General features: G+C 38.3%; 1 protein-coding gene across 1 annotated transcript; it reads right to left on the minus strand.

The window, feature by feature from the left end:
* Nucleotides 1-15,969: 15,969 nt before the first annotated feature.
* On the minus strand, nucleotides 15,970-21,840 carry LOC114032726 (zinc finger protein RFP-like). Its single transcript, XM_027848108.1, has 5 exons — nucleotides 21,421-21,840; nucleotides 20,598-20,687; nucleotides 18,229-18,251; nucleotides 17,989-18,086; nucleotides 15,970-16,493 (listed from the first exon to the last, which is right to left on the minus strand). The coding sequence occupies exons 1-5, from the start codon at nucleotides 21,838-21,840 to the stop codon at nucleotides 15,970-15,972; spliced, it is 1,155 nt and encodes a 384-aa protein (XP_027703909.1).
* Between the last annotated feature and the right edge of the window lie 1,788 nt (nucleotides 21,841-23,628).

The raw sequence follows: 23,628 nt of genomic DNA on the forward strand, positions 1-23,628 counted from the left end.
TATTTGTATGGAATAAACTTGACATCTTGTCAAATACTCATGCCTATTGTTTTTTTATTCAGTCATAAGATTTTAAATCTAGAGCAGGGGTTCTTAATCTGGCTTAAATGAACTTTTCCAAAGGTTCACTGGCTAAATTTCAGGGGCTCTGTGAATTACTGATGTTGTACAAAGAATAACTTAGCAAACCATTACAATTAGCGGTGGAACATTCTTTTCAACATACTAATGACTGACTACAATCATTGTTTGAAAACTTAACACTTATGTTTTACATGATTACATGTATATAATCTATATCAAATTCCTTACTGTCTCAGGGAGGGGGAAAGGATAAGAAAGAGGGAGAAAATTTGGAACTGAAAATTTTATATAAAAATGAATGATAAAAAGAGAACTCAATTCATAGAGAAGCCAGGTAGGTATACCCATTTACTGAAAACCCATTCCAATTTTCTCAATCGAGAATCTGCCTTTTTTTTTTTTTTTTTTTTGGTCCCAGGATAGTCAGATGGTAGAAGTAGTACTATTTACACCACTAGGTGGCCTTGTGGATAGGACGTTGGGCTTGGATTAGGGAAGACCTAAACTCAAATCTGTCCTCAGACATTTATTTATTAGCTCTATGATTCTAGGCAAGTCATTTAACTTCTGTTTTACTAGAAAATAGCATAATTTTCTTATGCAAATGAAATTTATTTCAAAACTTTTGTCAAGTAAACCACTTTGAATTTTATTTATTATTTAAGAACCTCAAAAGGTGTGATGTTCCTTAATTCCTTTCAGAGGATACTGATTTTTTAATAATATTTTATTTTTTCCCATTTACATGTAAAGACAATTTTTAGCATTCATTTTTAAAAATTTTGAGTTATTAATTTCCTTCCTCCCTCACTTCTTTTCTCCCTAAGATGGTAAGCAATTTGATATAAGTTGCATATTGTGCAATCATGTAAAACATTTTTTCCATACTAGTCATGTTACAAGAGAAGAAATAGGCCAAAAGAAAAAAACCCACAAAAAATTAATAAAGTGAAAAATAACATACTTCGATCTGCATTCAAACTCCACCAGTTCTTTCTTTGAATATTAATGGCACTTTTCATCATGAGTCCTTTGGAACTGTCTTGGATCATTGTTCTAAGAATAGCTATGTCATTCATAGTTGGTCATTGTATAATATTGTAGTAACTGTATATAATGTTATCCTGGTTCTGCTCACTTGGTATCAGTTCATGTAAGTCTTTCTAGGTTTTTCTGAAATCTGCCTGCTTGTTATTTCCTGTAGCACAATAGTATTCCATTATATTCATATGTCAGAACTTGTTCAGTCATTCCCCAATTGATGGGCAGCTCCTCTATTTCCAATTCTTTTTTTTTTTTATTTTTTTAGGCAATTGGGGTTAAGTGACTTGCCCAGGGTCACATAGCTAGTAAGTGTCAAGTGTTTGGTCTGAGGCTGGATTTGAACTCAAGTCCTCCTGACTTCAGGGCCAGTATTCTATCCCCTGTGCCACCTAGCTGTCCCCCACTGTGCCACCTAGCTGCCCCCTCAATTTCCAATTCTTTGCCACCACAAAAAGAGCTGCTATAAATGGTTTTGTACAAATAGGTCCTTTTCTCTTTTTAAAAAAACTCTCTTTGGAATATTGACCTAGTAGTAGTATTGCTGGATCAAAAGGTCTACACAATTGTGGATATTGATCCTGAGGTACCTAGGCAATCAAATACTGCCAAATTATTCACAGAAGACTTCTATGTTGTACTCTCAAAATGATGTTCTGAATTTTTCCAAGTGATTTGCTTTTGACTTAATCAAACCTTTTTTCTTTGCTAGCTGAGAAGAAAGACTATCTGCGCAAGGTGGTTCTCAAATATCAGATAATCCTTTGAAACTTCAAATTGCAAAACTTTTTGCCCCCTTTTTTCCCCTTTACTTTAAGAATCACTAGAGAGAAAATTCTTAGGCTGGTCTTAGATATGTTTAGGACTGAGCAAGGTCTACTCTGTGAAATCAACTTCTTCTGTAGTAAATAAATGTGTGTGTGGGACATGAGTGCACATGTGCATGAATGCATGTGTGTATTTTCCTTTTTCTCTCTTCAGGGAAGGAAAAGAGTGATAGAGGGATTTTGGTGCTGTTTATATGAAAATCCACACATTTTCTTCTTTTAAACACTCTTAGGGAGCTGTACCTCCCTCAAAACCACTGAATTATTTCAGCTCATATCAAGCATTCAAACCATACTCTCATCATAATTTGGATGCTCATGTTAAACATACACTTCATTCAAAATTTTAGTCTCTAATTAGTTTGCTATGCCACCAATTTTTGCAAATAGTGAAATAATTCCCTTCCCTCCTTTCTTTCTTTTTGCATTCCAAAATGCAAAAAAAATATCAGGCCATAGAGTAAAAGCTAGATTTGACTGGACAGAATAAAGACAATGCTAACAGCATTTATTCTACCTGACATAAAACAAAACAAAAATGTTGCTCACTCTTCTTAAGGAATACTGTAAGGTTGTAAGGTTTTGGGAGACGAGTGGAAGAAGAATAAGGCTCTGGGGTATAGGTAGAGGACAGAGGAGAAAAGCAATTTTTTAGGAGATTTTAAAAATATTTTGGATACTTTAATATTTCTTCAATTTCCTGCCTGGCCTTAAGTTTTTCTATCTTCAAAAACTTTTTATGCTAGTGTTAGAAATGAGGCCTTAGAGAAATAAAGCCTTCTAGTTAAAAACTAAACTAAGCTCAGAGTGAAGAATCGTAATTTACGAGAGAACCGGGCACACCTCTCAGAAGAGATTGAACCAAATACAGAAGCGAGAAAAAATTTTATACTGTTAGAATACTTCGACTCCTCCCTTCCAGGCCCGGATTGGTCTGTTCCTTTCCAGGTTACAATCTTCCTTACCTGCTCACCCCTTGACATGTCACCCCTCCCTCCTCATGCCTTATCATACAACCCATGATGTGTTAATGGGGCTACAATTTTATTTGAGGTGTGTCAGTTAATATGATATTAGCTAGGTAAGCATGCGCAGTTCAAGAGGCCCATGCCCTTTGTCCTGCTTAGAGTAGGTTGAAACCAGTTCTGCCCTCTAGAACTTTGCGGTCTATTAGGGCCTTTATCAGTGGCTTGCCCTTTCATGGTTATGCAAGCTTGTTAAAACAATGTAACTTCTTTGCCGATGTTGTAAGATGTCAGAGGTTATCTTAAATTGTGGGAGCATGATACCTTGTCTCTTACAATCCCACCTCTTTTTCTTTACAGAGATCATGCTCCCACACTCTCTTTTGGTTTCTTTCAAACTTCTTTAGCATGAGCTCGCATTCTTCATCACTATTAGTTATCTCAGTCTTTTCCATCATAATCCTTACATTCCCTGGCCCCATGACTTGTAAATTAGCATACTCTCCTGGTGAGGATCCCTTGGTTAATGTGGTTTCCATCAATTTTTGAACTAATCCTCTCACACAAGAGACTACACAGCACCCCACAGTGGTCATAATTGCTATACCTACAAGCAGAGAGGTTATCAGAGACATTGCCACCCCTTTCCACTTTCCAAACCACCTTTCCAGCCAATTAGTGATGGGGTTCCCCACTCCAGTGTTGTGGGCCAGCTCTTGGGATCAGACTCCACTTTCCTTGGCCAGCAGTGGTTGAACCTTGCAATGCCTTAGTGATGGCTGTGAGGGACTGTCTGATGTTGGCTACTGCCAAGTGTGGATTGTGGCAAGATGGGGTAGGAACTGGGTATTAGGAAGTAACCGGAGCTCACGCTCCCGAGGCAGGGGCTGTGCTAGGCGGAGTTGTGGTGAACTGAGATGGGCTGGATACGGAGAAGTAACCGGAGCTCACGCTCCTGAGGCAGTGGGCAGTGCTATTGGAGCTGTGATAGCTGGGGAAGGAACAGAATACAAGGAAGTAGCCGGAGCACGTGCTCCTGAGGCAGGGGGCTGTGCCACGTGGGAGTGGGACGGCAGAGAACGAGTTCCTTTGTCTAGTCCCCTCCCTAAGTGCAACGTCAACCCCAGACACCTCCTTCCTGTGTCCTTCCTGACTTCCTGGGTCACGCACCTTCCCTTTGTGTAGCACTGACCCCAGACGCCTCTTCCCGGTATCTGGGCCTGACTTCCTAGGTCATGTACTCTCTCTTTGTCTATGCACTAATCCCAGACGCCTCCTTCCTGTATCCGGTCCTAGCCTCCTGCGTCACTTCCTCTCTCTTGGTGCGCTAAACTCAGACATCCCCTTCCGGTATCTGACCCTACAATCAATGACTAGTAGGCGGGCTGAGGAGGAGGGGCTAAGTGGGTACTTAAGGAACGGTCGTGGTCGGAGCTCGCTCTCTCTTTGCTCCTCCTCTCTTGCTTGGCCTTCCTGCTTGGCCTTGCTGTGATGGCCTCTGGATAAAGTTTCAGTGTTGGCACCTCCTGATGGGCTCATCTCTGTGTGTTTATCCAGGTAGGCTCCGAAGACTGGTAAGTATGACTCTGGCAGCCTGCTCCTTATAGGAGGAGAGTGCGCAGCGCGGCCGGCACAGATGGTTCTATCTGGGGCTGTGCTGCTGGGCAACATTTCATCAAAGGATTTTGGGAACTTAAAACAATACGGGAGAAGGAAGGGAGAAATTGATGGACACATTGACAAATTAAAAAGGGGCAGTACCCTTATTAAGTACAGATACAGAGACCCAAAAGTAAAGATAAATTGTCCATTTAAAGCTTCAGAAGTCTCTTCTCATACAGCTGTCCTACACTCTGGATATCATCTGGCAAAGTCCTCTGGTCTAAGTACCGTTCAATGTCCAGGAAGGCCAGCTTACTGAAGTCTGAGCTGGATACATGTTTTTCTGGAGTGGCCACCATGATGAGAGGTGCCTTGAAGCTGGAGTATGTTTCAAAATCAAATCTAATCTAGTCAGCAAGTTTGTGTGCCTACCAAAAGGAATGAATGACAAACTCATGATAACACAATTGCCACTTACAGGAAAGTGTCATTTCACTATTATCAGTGTGTATGCTCCCACCATGATGAACAGTGGTGAGAGAAAAGAAAAATTTTATGAAGACCTGGAGACCCTCATCATCAATGTGCTGAAAGTGGACAAGCTTGTAATTCTGGGTGACTTTAACACCAGACTAGCACACATGGCAGGGAGCCCTTGGTGGGTAGGGAGATGGGGGTGAGGAACGGAGTTAGAAATAGTAAGAGCAATGGTCACTACTGAAGACTTGTATGTCTCATGACCTTCATGTCACCACACTGTCTTCCATTTACCTAAATGCAATAAAACTTGTGGATGTACCCTCCCAGCAAACATTGGCATTTAATAGACTGTGTCACAGTAAGGAGAAGAGACAGACAAGATGTGAAAGTGATAAAGCTGATATGTGGTGCACCATGCTGGACCAATCATAGACATATCTTTTCCTAGTTAACCATTTGCATTCAACAAAACTGAAGGCCCTAATGCAAGGTGACTATCAAAAGACTCAACTGTCAACAGGCTAGAGTGTTTTTCCATGTGTGAATGGTTTGTTGCTGACATGGAGGGAAAGGTGAGCCAATACACAGTGTGAGCATAAAAGGAGTAGGTAGCTTTCAGAGGTTTGGTGTAAAGCATTACATTTAGTGATCTGGGCCAGAACACTCACAAACATCAGGATTAGTCTGATGAAAATGATGGGGAAATACAGAAGCTGCTAAATGAAAGTGAGAACTCTATAGGGTTTACCAGCAGGATAGTTCATCCATCTCTAAGAAGGCAGCATTTAACTCTACCAAAAGTAAAGTGCAAGTGAAACTTAGAGAGATTCAGGATTCTTGGCTCAGTAAGAAGGCAGATGAAATTCAGTTTTACATTGATAGTAACAATTTAAAGTGCTTCTATGATTCCATGAAGGCTTTTTATGGGCCAAAGACCTATGATACATTTTGATTACTCAAGGCTGATGGAACCACACTGATTAGTGATAAGGACATGATCCTGGAGAGATAGGCTGAACACTTTCATGATGTTCTAAACAGACCATCATCAATCAAAGCAAGTGGCTGTGTCCTTCAGGTTGAAGTCAATCCCTGCCTAGTCAAACTTCCCAACTGAAGGAGAGGTTTTGAATGTCATTAAGCTCCTCTCCTGTGGCAAAATACCTAGTGCTAATTCCACTCCAGCAGAGATTTATAAGGCAGGAGGTCCACTGCTCATACAAAAGTTGACTGAAATCTTCCAGGTTATATGGCAAAAGAAGGGCATCCTTCAAGAGATCAAGGATGCCTCCATTGTCCATCTCTATAAAGGAAAAGGAAATATGCTATCCTGTAGTCATTATCAGAAAGATTCTTGCCAGAGTCCTCCTTAATCAGCTGATCCTTCATCTGGAAGATGGTCTACCACCCAAGAGCCAGTGTGGCTTCAGGAAGGGCCAAGGAATTGTTGACATGCTGTTTGCTACCCACAACTCCAGGAGAGATACCAGGAACAGAACAGAGGTCTGTACATAGTGTTCACTGATCTGACCAAAGCCTTTGATACTGTCAGTCACAAAGGCTTATGGAAAATCATGATGAAAATTTAGTTTCCTGGAGAAGTTTATCAGCATTGTACACCAGTTTCACGAAGGCACGTTTACATAGATTCTGGATAATGGACAATGCTCTTCCACTCTCCCAGTTCCCAATAAATTTAAGCAGGGTGGTGTGCTTACATCCATGTTTGTTTAGTATGATGTTTTCAGCGATAATTGTCAGATACCTTCGATGAGGACAAAAATGGCATCAAGGTCAGCTACTGCAAATACAGTTGTTTAACTTGAAAAGACTACAAGTCAAGACTAAAATTCAGGGAGAATTGGTGCATACTTTTTGTTCACAAATGATTTGTTCACAAATGATTTTGCCCACAAATGATTTGTGCAGTAAATGTAGCCTCTGAGGCTGAGATGCAACTTAGTATCGATTGATTTCCTGTCACTTGTGCTAATTTTGGCCTGACAACACCAAGAAAACAGCAGTTTTCCACCAGCCAAAACACACCATCGATATGCGGAACCATTGGTTAAAGAAAATGGAGAAATTTTGAATGCTGTGGATAAGTTCCCTTGGCATTATACTTTCCAGGGATGTACACATAGATGATAAGGTTAACACACACATTACCAGAGTTAGCTCAGTGTTTGAGAGGTTCCAAAAGAAAGTGTGGAAGAGGAGAGGTATTAGGCTACCTACCAAACTGAACGTTTGGTTCTGCAGAACCATTGCGTTGACTGCATTGTTGTATGCCTGTGAAACCTGAACAGTATATCAACACCATGCCAGAAAAGTGAATTGATTCCATTTAAATTGCCTTAAAAAGGTTCTGAAGACCACATGGTAGGATGAAGTACCGGAAGGCTTTTCTTGAGCTGAACTTCCAAGCATTCGAAGGCTATTTCAGAGAGCACAACTCTGACAGGCTAACCATGTCATTCAAATGCCACAAACATGTTTGCCTAAAAGATTATTTTATGGAGAACTCACACAAGGCAAGTGCTCACACAGAGGTTAGAAGAAGTGATACCAGGACATACTCAAGATCTCTCCGAAGAATTTTGGTATTGATTGTGAGACATAGGAGACATTGACATAGGAACCCGCAGCATGACATGCTCACATCAAAGTAGGTGCTGCGCTCTATGAGCAAAGCAGAATTGTAATAGCTCAAAAGAAATGGGAGATGTGAGAATCTGGAGATATGTCCAACCCAAATATTCATGGGGACTATTTGTGCCTGACCTGTGGTAGAGCCTTCTGAGATCATATTGTTCTGATCAGCTATAGTCAGATACACCGTACATTGATCCTGACATTGTGATATCATTTTTGTCCTCTTCAAATACAAAGGACAACAATGAACGAACTTGGAAGAGATGCCTCATGTGGATAGTGAAATAAGGCAATACTTCAATTTGAGCAGTGCAGGTAGTATTGTATTTGGGAATTGGGCCTGCAATTTAATAACCACAATTTTTTCCCCTGAAACAGAAGCCCATTCATGATATTATCATCAGAATTCTTCCAGTGAGAGAACCAATATGACATAGAAGAGAAAGAGCTGGTCTTGGAGTCAAGAAGGCCTGCTTTTAAGACCTGCTTCTGAAATATACTATCTGAGTCATCATGGTAAGTCACTTAACTCTCACAGTTTATTAACAGCACTTCCCTTCACCTATGGAATTACAGGTCTCCTATGAGTCTCATAACTTAACAGGCAGTGGGAAAAATCCTGGTGCACATGAGGAGGATAAAATACATTACCAATGAACAACTGCACAGGAGAGAGAATACACTGGAGATAATCTAGAGAAGGATAGCACTAGTTCAATGCCAAGAGGTTCAGGAAAGGCTTCTTGAAGAAAGTTGTACTTTAGTTTAGATTGAAGGAAAAGAGGAAATACTTGACTTATCATCCAATGATCTGACATAAAGGATTTTCAAAGAGAGATTCCTAACAAGAAAAATGTGGGAAAATTTTATTACATTGTTTTTACCTAGGATTGTGGGGCTTAGAATAAAGACCTGTTGCTTAGAGATCAGATTTGTTTAATGCTTAACTCAGGACCTAGGTTATGCTGACCAGGAACCCATTCAGATCAGAAGACTGATGCAAGGAATGTGAAGAGTTTTATCCTGCTACACATCTCTGAAAACCCAATGTCTTTTCTGGAAATTGCTTTCATACTGGCCAATCAACTACTGCTTCCTTATTCCTTTTTTAAAATTCTCTGTAATGTGTAATTTCCAAACCCTCGGGGAGAGTGGACCACTCATTTTTCAGTTCTCCCTTCTGCTAGACCACTTAATAAAATCTGTAAGTTTTGGATTTTGTTTGGTTCCAGAAATGAGGTGTCTGATGGTCAATCTGAGAGGTAGTATTCAACCTACCTCTACCATTTAGTATTCAACCTAAATGGGATCATTCTGCACAGTTAGAAACAAGTGAGTGCACCTGTGGTTCAGGTGGAAAACAGTCAAGTCACTGCTGATTCAAGACTAGGTCTTAGGACTGAGAACTCTGGGTGTCCAGAGAGCTAGGGAGCTGTGGACTATCTTGATCTGAGGAATTACTCAGGGGGAGGGTTAGAACTAGTCTAATCATCCTTGTGGGAAAATGCGCTGTCTTCTTGGACTTAGCAATCAAGAGTTTTTGGGGGGGCAGATATGTCATCTATTAATTCAGCCAGTCCTTCAGCAAATCTGCCCGGCCCACCTCCCCTCCCCTCCCCAATTAGTCTAGATTATTGTGGGTAAGTGTAATAGTCTGTAATAAGCTATTGATCACTATTAAGCTATTCATGGACAAAAATTAGTACCTCAACAACAGAGAACTCCTCTTTTTTGTCTCTCTCTACCCTCCCTAGGAGCTCCTTAGAAAAATCTTTGTCTTTTGTCATGCATAGTGTTGTCTGTAGTTTCTCTGCCTTGGAGACTTCTAAAGAGAAACTGCTAACAGCCATAAAGACTGCTGTAAAACAAAAACAAAAACAAAAACAAAAACAAAAACAAAAACTGCAGCTAGAGAGTTTAGAGTGCTGGGGAAGATTAATGAAATTCAATACTTGAAACAGTTCTCCTAGCTTTCTGTAATCCGATGCTAAATTATCTGTGCCAGTGAGCAGGGACATACTGTAGCTTCAGATTTTCAGCAGGAGATAAGATTTGAGGAAGAAGAAAGAAAAACAAGCCTGTAAGATTATTGTTCTGCCATTTCAGCCTTGGCTAGGTTAGGGTTACAGAGATAAAGTCAGACAAGTAAAGAAAGGAAAAGTTTTTGCTGGTTTGTAGAAATTTATGGTATTATAAACTAATTAGAAACAAAATTGCAATTGAAATATAGTACCTTTACTGTAAATTTCCAAATTATGGTTTGAAGATTTTTGCAAATGCTGAAATATTGTATGAGGAGAGAAGACTATGTGACTGCCACTAGAAATCACTGGAACAGAATTGAACTGAAAGTAGTAGGCTTTATAATTTAATGTGCAGGCAGCTAATGATTGTTGGGAAAATTGATATTTGAATGATATCTTTTCTGACTGTAGGGCAGCTAGAACGGGCAGTGGATAGAGTGCCAAGTCTGGAGTCAGGAGAACTCATCTTCCTGAGTTCAAATCTGGCCTCAGATACTTACTAGCTATGTGACCCCAGGCAAGTCACTTAACCCTGTTTTCCTTAGTTCTTCATTTGCAAAATGAGCTGCAAAAGGAAATGGCATTAAAGCAATATGCTTAGAACTTGCATGAATAACAATTAAAAGTGTAATTATTCTATTTTAGTATGGAATGCCAAATTGATAGATAGATGAAATAGTTTACTATGAAAAATAATGTGAGCATACATTCAACTAAGTTGGTGTTATTTGAATGGCAAATTTTTTTTGACTATGATTTAAAGATCCATAATATTGTTTTTACTATTTTTAGGTTTTTAATTTTTCTTGTATTGTGATTTTTAAAAAAAAATTGTATAAAAAATACTGTTAGTTTGAAAAATGATGCACAGAGGGTGAAATTAACTCCTCTTTTGCTAGAGAATACTGTCTTTATGGTTTTAAAAAATGTCAAGTATTTAATTGGGTATATTTTGCTTAAAATGGATAATAATAATATAATTATTTTGAGTTTCAGAAAGTACCTTGTAAATATCTGAGAAGGTCTTTAGAGACTTGCCAGATTTTCAGTACCCCGAATCTTCAGCTTTTGTGATTGTTGTTGTTGTCATTTCAGTAGTGTCTGACTTTTCATGACCCCATTTGGGTTTTTTTGTTTTTTTTTGTTTGTTTGTTTGTTTGTTTCTGTGTTTTTGCAAAGATATTAAAGTGGTTTGCCATTTCCTTCCCTGGCTCATTTTGCAGATTAGGAAATGAGGCAGACAGGATTAAGTGAGTTGCGCACGGTCACACAGCTACTCTGTATCTGAGGCCAAATTTGAACTCAAGTCCTCCTCACTCCAGGGCCTTCACTCCATCCATTGCCTTACTGAGGTCATAAATCTCATTAGCTCTATGAGAAATGTTTCTGAAATAATGTCGTGAATTTCTAAAATAATGAAGTGGTTTAATGAGAAATGCATATCTCTCAGATTTGGAGTAAGGGAGCTTACAAAGTTATTTTATAAAGAGTGATTTTTATCTGATAGGTTGCTTGGTTATCACTTAGGGAAATTGTGGAAGTACACTTGGGATAGTTTGTATTGAAGTTACATCTTTGAGCAAACTTAATATCAAGAGATCCTAGATTTAAAGATTTTAGTTTGCTTTAGTAGTTGATATGCAATACTTTCAGATATGACTATCTGTCAGCGTCAAGGCTTAAAATAGTCAGTATTTTTCTGGGTTTGGGGTGAACTAGAATGTATTTACTGCATGTGTGTAATCATAGAATGTGATTTTTCCATAATTTCTTATGATTATGTCTGTTCCAGCTTGGATTTAAACAAGAAATGATGAATAAAGCTTGTGTGTGTTTTGTGGTATGTGAACTATTATTACAACATGAGAAAAACAGTAATGGCTGTTTTTCTAATCCTGGATTAGTGATTTGAAGTAAAGTCTCCTGACAGTAATTTGATATTGTTCTGAGTTTTGATTTCAGGTGTGATTGTCTGAATTATCATTAAGCCAATTACCAATAATTTAAGGGAAATACAAGTGTTGCTCAAAGTGAGTGTGATCTGAGAACTGATAGAGGAAGATGTTTGTTTCTGGGAAGGTTGAGAGGACAACCTTGCAAATATAATAAGAGCTGCTTGAATCAGTTTCCTCATTGTGCTATTTCCATTCTGAACAGGAAATTTTTCTTCCTGGATAATTCAGAGTCAGGCCCTTTGAATAATCTGGAACTTTGAGGTATGGTTGGATATTCCAAAATAAAGTCTCTTACCTAGATTCAAACAAAGCTAAGGAAACTTCATGCTTATGTCAGGTCATTCTGAAGGGACAGTCTTTATATTATTATGACAATGTCCCTCCTTCCTCCTTTTACAGCAAATATTTATAACAAGGGCAAGTAAACTATAAAAGTTTATATTTACGATGAATCTCCTGTTGTTGCAATACTAAATATCTCTAAGTTACTGAGATAGGATGAAAGTATGAAAGATCTTACTGTTTTTAATTTTACTATTCTGAATTTGTGGCTATTAATGGATATACATTCATGTATAAGATTGGACCCTTAAAATATCTCATTCTTTCTGGAGGATTGGAGGATAATATATTCTCAAAGGGGAGGGAGGATAGAACAATTAGGACAAATATGTGATGTGATAAAAATGTAAAAGCTTTAAAATTAATGGAATAGTAAACTACTTTGAGAAGAAGCAATAAGATTAGATTGTTTTCTCTAAGAACTAATACACACATATATACATACATGTATATATATACATATGTATATATGTATGTATAGAATACACACATATACAATACATATGTAAATACATGTGCTTATGTGTGTGTATACACACACACACACACATATATATATATAAAATCTGTCTTTTGAATATTTGTAATAAGGACATTGATGAAAGGAAAAATATAAGGATATATCCATAAAGTTTGAACTGGTTTTCACCACATGTTCTGGTTATTATGGGATCAAATTTAAGAGGAATATCCTTTCCAGAACTACCCTGAAAATTAAGCCTATTCCACAATTTCCAAGGAAAAATGTTTCCAAGTATCAGACAGCTATGTGTGACAGCTAAGACCTAAGATGAAATAAATTGATTAAATGTAATTTAATTTGTAACCATAGTTTAATGACAGTCTGTTTAACTAACTTGTTTATTTCTCTTCTTTTTTGCATTTAATAATATTTTTCCCCAAATACATGTAAAGGTAGTTTTCAACATTCATTTTTGTAAGATTTTGAGATCCAACTTTTTCTCTCTCCCTCCCATCCCTCCCCCCTTCCCAAGACAGCAAGCAATCTGATGTAAGTTATATATATATGTACAATCAAGTTAAGCATATTTCCACATTAGTTATGTTGTGAAAGAAGAATCAGAACAACAGGGAAAAACTACGAGAAAGAAAAAAAATTTTAAAAAAGTGAAAATAGTATGCTTTGATCTGCATCCAGACTCCACAGTTCTTTTTCTGAATGTGGATAGCGTTTTCCACCATGAGTGTTTTGGAATTGTCTTAGATCATTGTATTGCTGAGGAGAGCTAAGTCTATCATAGCTGATCATTGCACAATATTGCTGTTACTATCTACAATGTTCTGCTGGTTCTGCTCACTTCACTTGGTATCAGTTCATGTAAGTCTTTCCAGGCTTTTCTGAAATCTGTCTGCTCATCATTTCTTATAGCACAATAGTATTCCATTACATTCATATACCTATACCACAAGTTGTTTAGCCATTCCCCAATTGATGGGCATCCCCTAAATTTCCAAATTTTTTTTGCCACAACAAAAAAAGCTGCTATAAGTATTTCTGTACATGTAGGTCCCTTTCCTATTTTTTATGATCTCTTTGGGATACAGATCTAGTAGACTGCTGGATCACAGTGTGGTTGCTCTTTGGGCATAGTTCCAAATTGCTCTCCAGAAAGGTTGAATTAGTTCACAACTCCACCAACAATGCATTAGTATTCCAGTTTTCCCACATCTTCTCCAACATTTTTTTCTTTTTTTTGCTGTATTAGCCAATCTGATAGGTGTGAGATGGTGCTGCAGAGTTGTTTTAATTTGTATTTCTCTATCAATAGTTATTTTGAGCATTTTTTAATATGACTATAGATAGCTTTAATTTTTTCATCTGAAAACTGCCTGTTCATATTGATGGGGTACTTGGGTGCTTGTGCTTGTACTTGGACTCCAATTTCTCCCTAGTCTCAGAAACACTGTCTCTGATAATCACTCCCCAGCCCAAGGACACTTTGCCTAGCAATTACTCATGCATGGGCCCCAGCAAGACCCTTATCTTTCTTCCTGGTGAGGCTACACAAAGCTGGGTGAGAGAGTGCTGGGATGCTCAGGCCCCAGCCCTCAGATCATGTCTCTGGAAGCCTCCCAATTTCTTAGTAAGTTCCTGTCTTGTGAGAAAGCTTTCCCTTGTTGCAGAACATTCTCTCATCAAGACAGAGAGAGGGGGGTGCCTTGCCCAGCCTTAGGACCTTTGGATTACCTAATTGGTATCCCTGGCATTCCTTTCCCTTGCCCTTTTCCATATAAACCCTAGCTCCATCCTCAGTCTTTTGCAGGTTCCTTAAGAATCCTTGCCCGCTGAAAAGTGTAACAATAAATCTTTGCCCCCTTGACTTAAAGAATACTTGAGTCTGTGAATTCATTCCAGATGACCCCATCCTGTACTCCAGTCTTTGAGGAGGTCTCAACCTCTCAGACTGCAACAATATCCTTTGACCATTTATATAATCTACATTGTTAAAGAGAATGCCCATATCCTAGAGAAGACAAAAGTGCTAGCATCTTAGAGTGTTGGTCTTAACATTAATCCCTTTTAAATCTTACCTTTTTCAATTTAGTCCATCATTCCAGTCTGTTGAAACCTTTCACTGAGAGTGTCAGTCAGTAGACCCAATCATCCAAAATTATTGCTATCTAAAGCTCAAGTATTTATTTTATCTACAGATTTGACAACACTAAATCCTTGATAAAATGTTGGGGAAAAAAAAGAATGGAGAAGAAACTCCTGTGGCAATTCATCAGCAATATACCTTTAAATGGAAATAAACTTATTGATTGCCATTCTTTGAATCCAAGCATTCAATCAGCTTTGAAAATATAGGCTGCTATACCATCTAGCTCATATATCTCCATGGAGATAGCATATCTCCATTGGAACAACCCAAAAAATTTTCACTTCAAGTCGAGGAATACTAAGTAAATGCCAAATCCTTTTGAAAATAAGTCCAGTAAACAATCAAAAATAGAATTCAAATTTATCTTGCATGACTTGATATGAATAAAGCCATGTCCTCTATATTTATGTACCTGCCCTTTACATTGGCACAGAAAGAAAAACAAGTAGCTGAGATCTATGCTCACATGCCTCTTATGATAAAGATCTAAAATAATTATTAGGGTACAATATCAGCATGAATCACCAAGTGGGACTCCAAGATGCAACTTCCCTCTGGGCTTCACTCTGAAGCCCAAATATAACCAGCCTATATGGAGGTTTATATTAGTGTCTATTTGAGGTTGAATCTTGACTTCAAGCTCTCCTTGTGTATTATAATTATTACTGTTTCATAGTTAATAAAGATTGAATTTTAAATTAATGTTTTTTTCTTTTGTGTAGGAGCCCTTTAAAGCTTAGTATGCAGTTGTGTTGTTTTTTTACTGCATTCAGATTTGAAAAACATGTATACCTCTTGTGACTACCACTTGGGAATTAGTAGATGTCAATTAGATCTCTCTCTCTCTTCCTCTCTCTCCCTCCCTCCCCCTTCCTCTCCCTCACTTTCTCTCTCTCTCTCTCCACACACACATATACCCGCACACACACACATACACACACACACAAATATGTATATATTTTCCCATAAAATTCTTTTCAAGTCCTTAATTTTTAACTGTTTATCATTCTGTTAAACTTGTCTAAGTCTGAATGGGACATATTGAGTTCTCCCAGGTTCAAATTCCCTCCCAGCTCAATATCTGTCATCCTATGATTCTATGAGTAATTGACAACATACAATCCAATTCAACAAGCATTTTTTGAGCCCCAGCAATGTGCTAAGTACTGGGGATACAGAGAACAAAATGAAACAATCACTACCGTAACATAGCTTACATTTACTGGGATCAAAGGAAAACACACAAAAATGAAATACAAAAAGTTATCTGTAGCAAGGCAAGTAGATACAATTATTTTCATATAAGAGTGCACAAGGATTGGACTGAAATCCATGTAGCCATTGAATACATATTCCTTGATCTCTCTCAATTAGGGACAGATCATGAGAGAGCAATCATTTGCCAGGACTTTCTTGGAAACACAGAAGAAGGGTGTGAGTCGTCCTGAGAAGGAAGTGCTAGGGAAAGTGTAAATTAGATATCTATTTTTCACATGATAAAATGATATCTCTCCACGTTTATAGTCAAGGAAAATGCCAATCTTTAAGTTGGGCACACTAATCTGGCGGTATTTTTTATGGACTTGGGAATAAAGATTGTGCTGGGCTATGGCATAAAGAAGGTAGCGATCATGCTTCTGTACAGTAATAAGCATAAAGAAATCTTGAGAATTTTTACAGATACCAACACACCAGCCAGTGTTATTTGGCACCTCCACCTCCCAGTAACATCTTGTTGAAATGAAGGACTGATTAGCAAGAACTTTGGCAAAATCTGCAAATCTCCCGGTGTTGTTGGACACTTCTGCCTGGACACCTCCGTATCTCATACTCTTCAAATCCTCAGATATGATGAGACCTGGATCAGCTGTGTTGCAATCCAGAGTGATGTCCACTGTGAAAAAGAGAAAGATTTGATTCAATCAACGGTAACATCAAAGCTGTATTTTTACTGGGGACGGAGGACAGGTGTTTACACCAGAGAGTTACCAACTGTGTGTTACAGTGACATTCAAAGAAGTAACTTGGAAGAGGCAGGACAGCTTCATAGTATGAGGAACAGAATGGTCTTTGGTCTGTTTGGTAGCTGAAAGATTGTGTTAGATGCTTCTTTGCAAAATCTGTTTTTTTAAATTCTGCTCACATCTTGCTGAGACTCACAAAACATAACCAATGCCAGAGCTATCACAGATCATATTTGTGATTTTCAATGTGAAATTGGAGTCATCATCATATGCTGGCTCATTTGAGGATTCTTTGAAGGCTACACAGGAGGGAGGTAAGGACTGCTCCCTTTGAGCAGGACCTTGGAAAATTGATGAGGATATTCTCTACATTTTTCTTTTCTTTTTTCTTCTATCCCCCCCTCCCTCCCTTCCCCAGCTCCCCTCTCTCTCCTCTCTCTCCCTCTTCTTGGTGGGGATGGTATGCTCCAGGAATCCCCACCACCTTTCTCTTCTCCAACTACATCATACTTTGTATTCTCTAAGCCTTCCAGTGTCTATCACTTCTAAAAAGCTTGATGACCTATTGCCCTAAATGCGAGTGTCCCTGTCACTGTGTAATGGAAGGAGACTTTGGGCATTCATTAGACTCACCTATGGATCATTCCCAGTTGGCAATGGAATCAAAACATGGTGGCAATGTTTAGATTGGTTCAGACAGGGAAAACTAGAAGAGTCTGGAGAATAAGGATGCTCTTGTGATTCTCTACAACCCCATTCATTCTTAGGAATTCAACTTTCATGCAGATGGTCCACCCCAAAATTTATCTAATGCAATCTCTGTTCTGAGATCCAGATATGCATATTCATCTGCTTGCAGGAAAACTCTGCCTTAGGATTCCACTGGTATGTGAACCTCAACATGCCTAAACCAGGTTTCATCATCTTTACCCTTATCTTTGATAACCTTGAGATAAGTCATTTAAACATGAGTTGTAAGGACGGGGAATGTTTATTTTGGGGAATGGAAGACTTAGGGGCCACATGGTAGCTATCTTCAAGTACACAAATGGTTTTCATAAGAAAGGAAGATAAAATTTTCTCTGCTTGGCCTCTGATGCTAGATCAAGGAGAAATGGTTAGAAGTTGCAAAGAGGCAAATCTAGCCTTGATGTGAGGAAACTTTCCTGGTAATGAAACAATTATGAAAAAGAATGGCCTGTGTTTGGAATTATCAGGCTTCTCTTCACTATGTATTCAAGCAGGGAGGGCTGAATAAACACTTAAACATTTTGCAGAAAGAATCATTGTTCAGGTAAAGGAAGACTATCTGATGATCCCTGAGGTTCTTTCCAACTCTGACATTTTGGCAAAATGGGTTCTGACCTAAAGGAAAATTGGACAAGACATAGAGATATGCTTCCTTTTCATTACTGATTTTCTCACCTTTGAAACTGAAAATCCTTTCTATAATTCCAGGGATGGAATGGAGCATCATGTTTATATGGAAGTTTTCTATTTCTTTCTGTAGCACAGATTCATTCCTAGAGAAAAAAAAGGTCGTTTAGGTCACCAGTTGTCAGAGGATCAATGCCACATGACACACTGTTCTAGTCAGTCAAGGTCCTTTGGATCAATTTTTTTTCTTGCTATTTTATTTCATAATGAAGTAAGACGTAACCTTACCTGGTTAACACTTCTTTCATATTCTGAGGAGAGAAAAAAAATTTATGGTTAGGACAATAATAGATATGATTTAGGAAAATGAGACTTTGGAACTGATCCCCTATTCATTGCCTTGAAGAGACCTAGAGAGTAGAAAGAATCATACAGTTTCTAGTTTTCAACATGTCACACATATATCCTTTATCTCCTCTCACCCAACCACTATCTTACTTTAGGCCCTCACCTCCTACCTAGACTATTAGTGTAACCTCCTAATTTGTCTCAATATATGGCCTGTAGTCTGCCTAGGGTTGCAGATCATCTCAGTTAAATCCCAGTGTCTCTCTACTATCTCAATAATAAAATATTGGCACTTAATGACCTTCTCTTTGGTCATTAAAACTCTTCACAACATGGCTGCAATCAATCTTTGCAGGCTCCTTTTACATTACTATCCTTCTTTCCCACTGTGTTCCAGCCTCATTTTATATTACTCTGTTTCTTTCTCTCTACATTCTAGCCTAACTATTCTCTCTGTTTCCTGGCTTATGGATAGAATATAAGATAGAGCTGAACTTATTATTATTATTTTATTTTTTCCTAGTTGCATATAAAAACAATTTTAAACATGTGTTTTTAAAACTTTGAGTTCCAAGTTCTCTCCCTTCCTCCCTCCCTACCCCACCCCACCCCCATTGAGAAGGCAAGCAATTTGATATAGGTTATACATGTGTAGTCATGCAAAACACTTCCATAATAGTTATGTTGTGAAAGAAAACATAGACCAAAAAATCAAGAGAATAAATTTTTTAAAAGTAAGCTTCAATCTGTTTTCAGACACCATCAGTTCTTTCTCTGGGGACAGATAGAATTTTTCATCTCAAGTTCTTCAGAGTTGTCTTGGATTGTTGTTTTGCTGAGGATAGCTAAGTCATTCACAACTGATCATCTTACAATATTGCTGTTACTGTGTAACAGTACATTTCACTTTGCATCAGCCCATGTAAGTCTTTCCAGGTTTTTCTGAGAGCATCCTGCTCATCATTTCTTATAGTGCAATAATATTCCATCATAATCACATACCACAATTTGTTCAGCCATTCCCCAATTGATGGGCATCCCCTCAATTTCTAATTCTTTGCCCCCAGAAAAGAGCTGCTACAAATGTTTTTGTACATATAAGATCCTTTCCTTTTTTGTTTTTATCTCTTTTGGGATACAGACCTAGTAGTGGTTTTGCTAGGTCAAAAAGTATGCCCTTTGGGCATAGTTCCAAATTGCTGTACAGAATGGTTGAATCAGTTCATAACTCTACCAACAGTGCCTTAATGTCTCATTTTTCCCACATCTCCTCCAACATTTGTCATTCACCTTTCCTATCCTATTAGCAAGTCTAATAGGCATGAGGTAGCATCTCAGAATTGTTTTAATTGGCATTTCTCCAATCAATAAAGAGTTAGAGTATTTTTTCATATGGCTATAGAGTTGAACTTATTACCCTAAGAGGTTAAAGAGGGAAAAGAGAAGAGACTAGCTTAGCCTATATATTGTGAAGGACTGGGAAAAGTCCAGAGCAGTAATGGAATAAACCACTTTACTTTCTGTTTAAGAAATATATTGTTCATCTTATCATCTCTTGATTTTAGCTTATATGTTTCTTCATCTTATTTTCTGTGGCTTTACCTGGAGCAAATCCACATCTGGTTTCTTGTCTTCCTCCTCTAACTCTGTGATCCTCTTCCTTAATTCTTGACTCTGGTTGGAAAGTCCACTTATTCTCTTCTGTAGGCCATCCAAATTGGCCCTCCCCTGTGTTTCCACATATGAGAGATACTTATCCTTTTCTTCAGTTAGGAGTAGGTCTATTTTCTGGAATTCAGACAAAATATTCTTCTTTTGAATTTCTATTTCCTCCTAAAAAAGAAAGAGATGGGGCTGATGAATACAGGAATTGACATGACACTAAGTGGGAATAGGTGAATGATAGCCTTTTTAGTTTCCAATTGGATTCTGATCTTGTTCATTCTGTGGCTGAGGTTAGCCATGGTCAGGAGGTGCCCTCTCTGTACTGTCCCCACTGCGCTACACTTAGTGCTCCAAGCACATTCTTGCCTTCTCCCATTTGAAACCACCACATTTCTTTCCATGGTGTTCTCTGCCTTCTATAATGCAAAACACAATTGATTTGAAACCTGAGGATCTGGCTATGAATGCACCTTGTGCCACTTACCAGCTATGTGCCTTTTTGGAAAAACAGTTAGCCACTCTGACCCTCAGTGTCTTAATTTGTGGGGACCAATATATTCACTACCTCTCTCAAAAGGATGCTTTGGGGGATGACAACAGACAATGCAATTCAAAAGGATCAAAATACACATACTTACCTCTACCCGTGCAAATTTAATTTTCTCATTAGCCTTCTGCTTAACAACTTTCTCAATTTTCCTCCACAAATGAATTATGGTTTCTTGGAGCCTCCTCTATAATAATAATAAATTAAAAAAGAAAAAAAAACATTAATTCTTGTATCCCTGAGAGATTTCAATTCTAAGTATCCAAACCTATACACATGTGAATGGCTGAGATCAATTAATAATGAGACAGTAATGCTCTTAGTTTTGAAGCTACAGGTACGAATTAAAACTGGAAGACCATGGTCTATGTGGGCAAGTGATTTCAATGTTCCTGTCTTTCAGAAAGCAAAATTTTGAGATATAACAGTAGTCTCTTTTTTCCTATCCTCCTGCAGAAGGAGGTAACTTTCCAGTGTCAAACACAGAGAACAAATGTTGCTGAACTTTCTTGGCCCTCTCCAGAGTAGATGAGGACATGAATGTGATACTAATTGTTGCATCAGGTGGAAATGGCCTTGAAAATCTCAAATTCCTGCAATCAATTATCTAAAAAGAACAGAGGTTCTTCCAGAACATATAACCATGAGACATTTCAATCAAAACTAGAGTAAGTTCTTGAACATTAAGGGAAAATTTCTGTTGATCTCAGTCCATAAGGAAAGGCTCAGGCTGAGGCCAAAGAACACAGCATACTTAAATTCACCAAAAGCATTTTGAGTATTTAGAGTACCCAATAATATGTAAATATGTAAATTTATCGGCACATGAAAACACCACATCTTTTTCTAGGATTACATTTGCAGTCTATAGCAAAAATTCAAAATGAACATGTGGATTGAGTAATGGATCCATTACTCACCCTAAAGTTCTCAGCAGCCTCATCTATGCAATAGAGCTTGTGAGCTTCATGCTCCTGGGATTGAGAACAGGACACACAGATGAGACTCTGATCATCCTCACAGAATAGCTTCTGCATTTTCTGATGTTTCTGACACTTGCCATATCCTTCGGGGTACTGCAAACGATGAGGTCTTAGTTGTTTTGCAATGGTTGCCAGTCTCCCAAGATGAACATTAGTTTGGAAATCCTTCAGCTGAGAGACATTCTTGCACTCTGGACAGGAAAGAGGTGTCGTGGCTTCCTGCCATCTCCTGAGGAGGCAACTGTGGCAAAAACTGTGGCCACACTCTATTGAAACTGGGTCTTTGAAGTACTCCCTGCAGATGGAGCAGATGAGTTCTTCCTGGAGGTCTTGAATCAGGTTTGGGCAAGATGCCATGTTTCTGAGGAAAATGAAGGGGAAAATTCAGTGACTTGGTCTTGAGACAGAAGTGCCCTTCTTACTTGACCACTTCTGATACATCAACTTTATCATTTCATTTAGTTCCCCCCCCCCCCACCCAGTACAGAGAGTGTGTAAAAAGAAAACAAAATTTTCACTTTATGCAGTTGGGGAAACTGAGGTGAGAAATAGGCCAGCATTTTGATTCCTTTCTGATCTCTTAAACCTCTCGACCAGCTAAGAGAACTCCAGTGAAACACTATTCTCAATGAGACTCAAAATTTTATTTAGATGAAATTTGCTATTCTCTCACCCTGACACTTGTTGATAATTTCAGTTATGATATAAATAACTTTTTCTCCCTCCTGCCATCTTTCTTCACTCTTCCTCCCCTCACTGCAATATCTTTAACCTTTTTTTTTTTTTAATGCATTTCACTTTCACACCTCAGTCATTTGGGGAAATTCTCTACTCCTTCCCCAGCAGATCTTCACTTATAAAAATGAATGAACAACCAAAACAATGGTTCTCCTAAGCCAAACAACACATAAATCATGTGTTGGAGATCCATTTTCTTAACTTTTCTTTGGGGCTCAGATTAGTAATTATAATTACAGCTTTGTTTCAACCTTTGCGTTTATATGGTTATAGTCTGTTTATACTGATTTTCCTGGTTCTGTTCATTTTAGTCTGCATTAGAGTTTATGCTTTCCTTGTTTCCCTGATGTAACAACACTGTTCCATATTATTCAATTACCACAGTTTATTATGCAATCTCCAATCTACAGATACCCACTATGTTAGAAATTTTTTGCTACCAAGAAAAATAGTTGTGATGATTTTTTTTGGCATATGTGGCACTACTTTTTCTTTCTTTAACCTCCTTAGGATATGTGAGATCTCTGGGTCAAAATGTATGGAGTCTGGACACTTAAGACCCATTTTTGAGGATAATTACAAATTGCTGTCTACCATGAATGACCCAACTCACATCTCCACCAGTAATGCCTTAGTGTATCTGTCTCTTCCCAGGCCATTCAGCACTATCTATTTCCATCTCTTCTCATCTTTGCTGATATTTGGGTGTGAGGTGAAACCTTTGAAAAATTTTTTTTTACCATTAGTGACTTCTATCATATAGGAGTTGGTGCCTTTAGAAGCATTTGCGAAATTCATAAAGGGAGGAATTTGGAATAATTAGATGGATGAGGGAAGTTATTAATCCTCCCTGCCTCCTACCCTTCTTTTTGGCTTAGCCAAATTTATTTTTCCACTTGGCCTGTGTTGTTACTGCCTAACCCATCAACATGCATTCTATCCCTTCTCTTCCTTTGCTGACTTCAAATTACTAATTCCCAAGTTTTTTTTTTAATTCATCACAAGGGAGTATGCCCCTTCACCTCTATTCACTTCATGGCTCAGGGCCCAGTGCTTACATCCCTGATAATCAAATAATATATCTCATTGGGAAACTTACCTTTATTTCTTCTGAGTTGTTTTCTTCAACCTCAGAGCTCTGCCTTTTCCTCTGCTTACAACACAAGCAGGGAATCACTGAGTCTGCCCTATCCCCTCCTTTTATATATCTCTGGAAACTTGAAGCCTCCTTTTCCTTCAAGATGTGAATTCCTGGTTATTGTCTTGACCTGAGGCTTTTGATTCACACCTTAGTAACTGCTCCTTAGTATAGCTGAGAACCAAGGCATTCAGAGACCAAGGAGTATTCATTCACACTGCTCACCTAGCCTGTTCACCTCCCTTGTCCTCAGAAAATTTAAAGTACTA

This window comes from Vombatus ursinus, unplaced genomic scaffold (assembly GCF_900497805.2).
Source record: "Vombatus ursinus unplaced genomic scaffold, bare-nosed wombat genome assembly UNPS02005659.1, whole genome shotgun sequence".
NCBI classification, from domain to species: Eukaryota; Metazoa; Chordata; class Mammalia; order Diprotodontia; family Vombatidae; genus Vombatus; species Vombatus ursinus.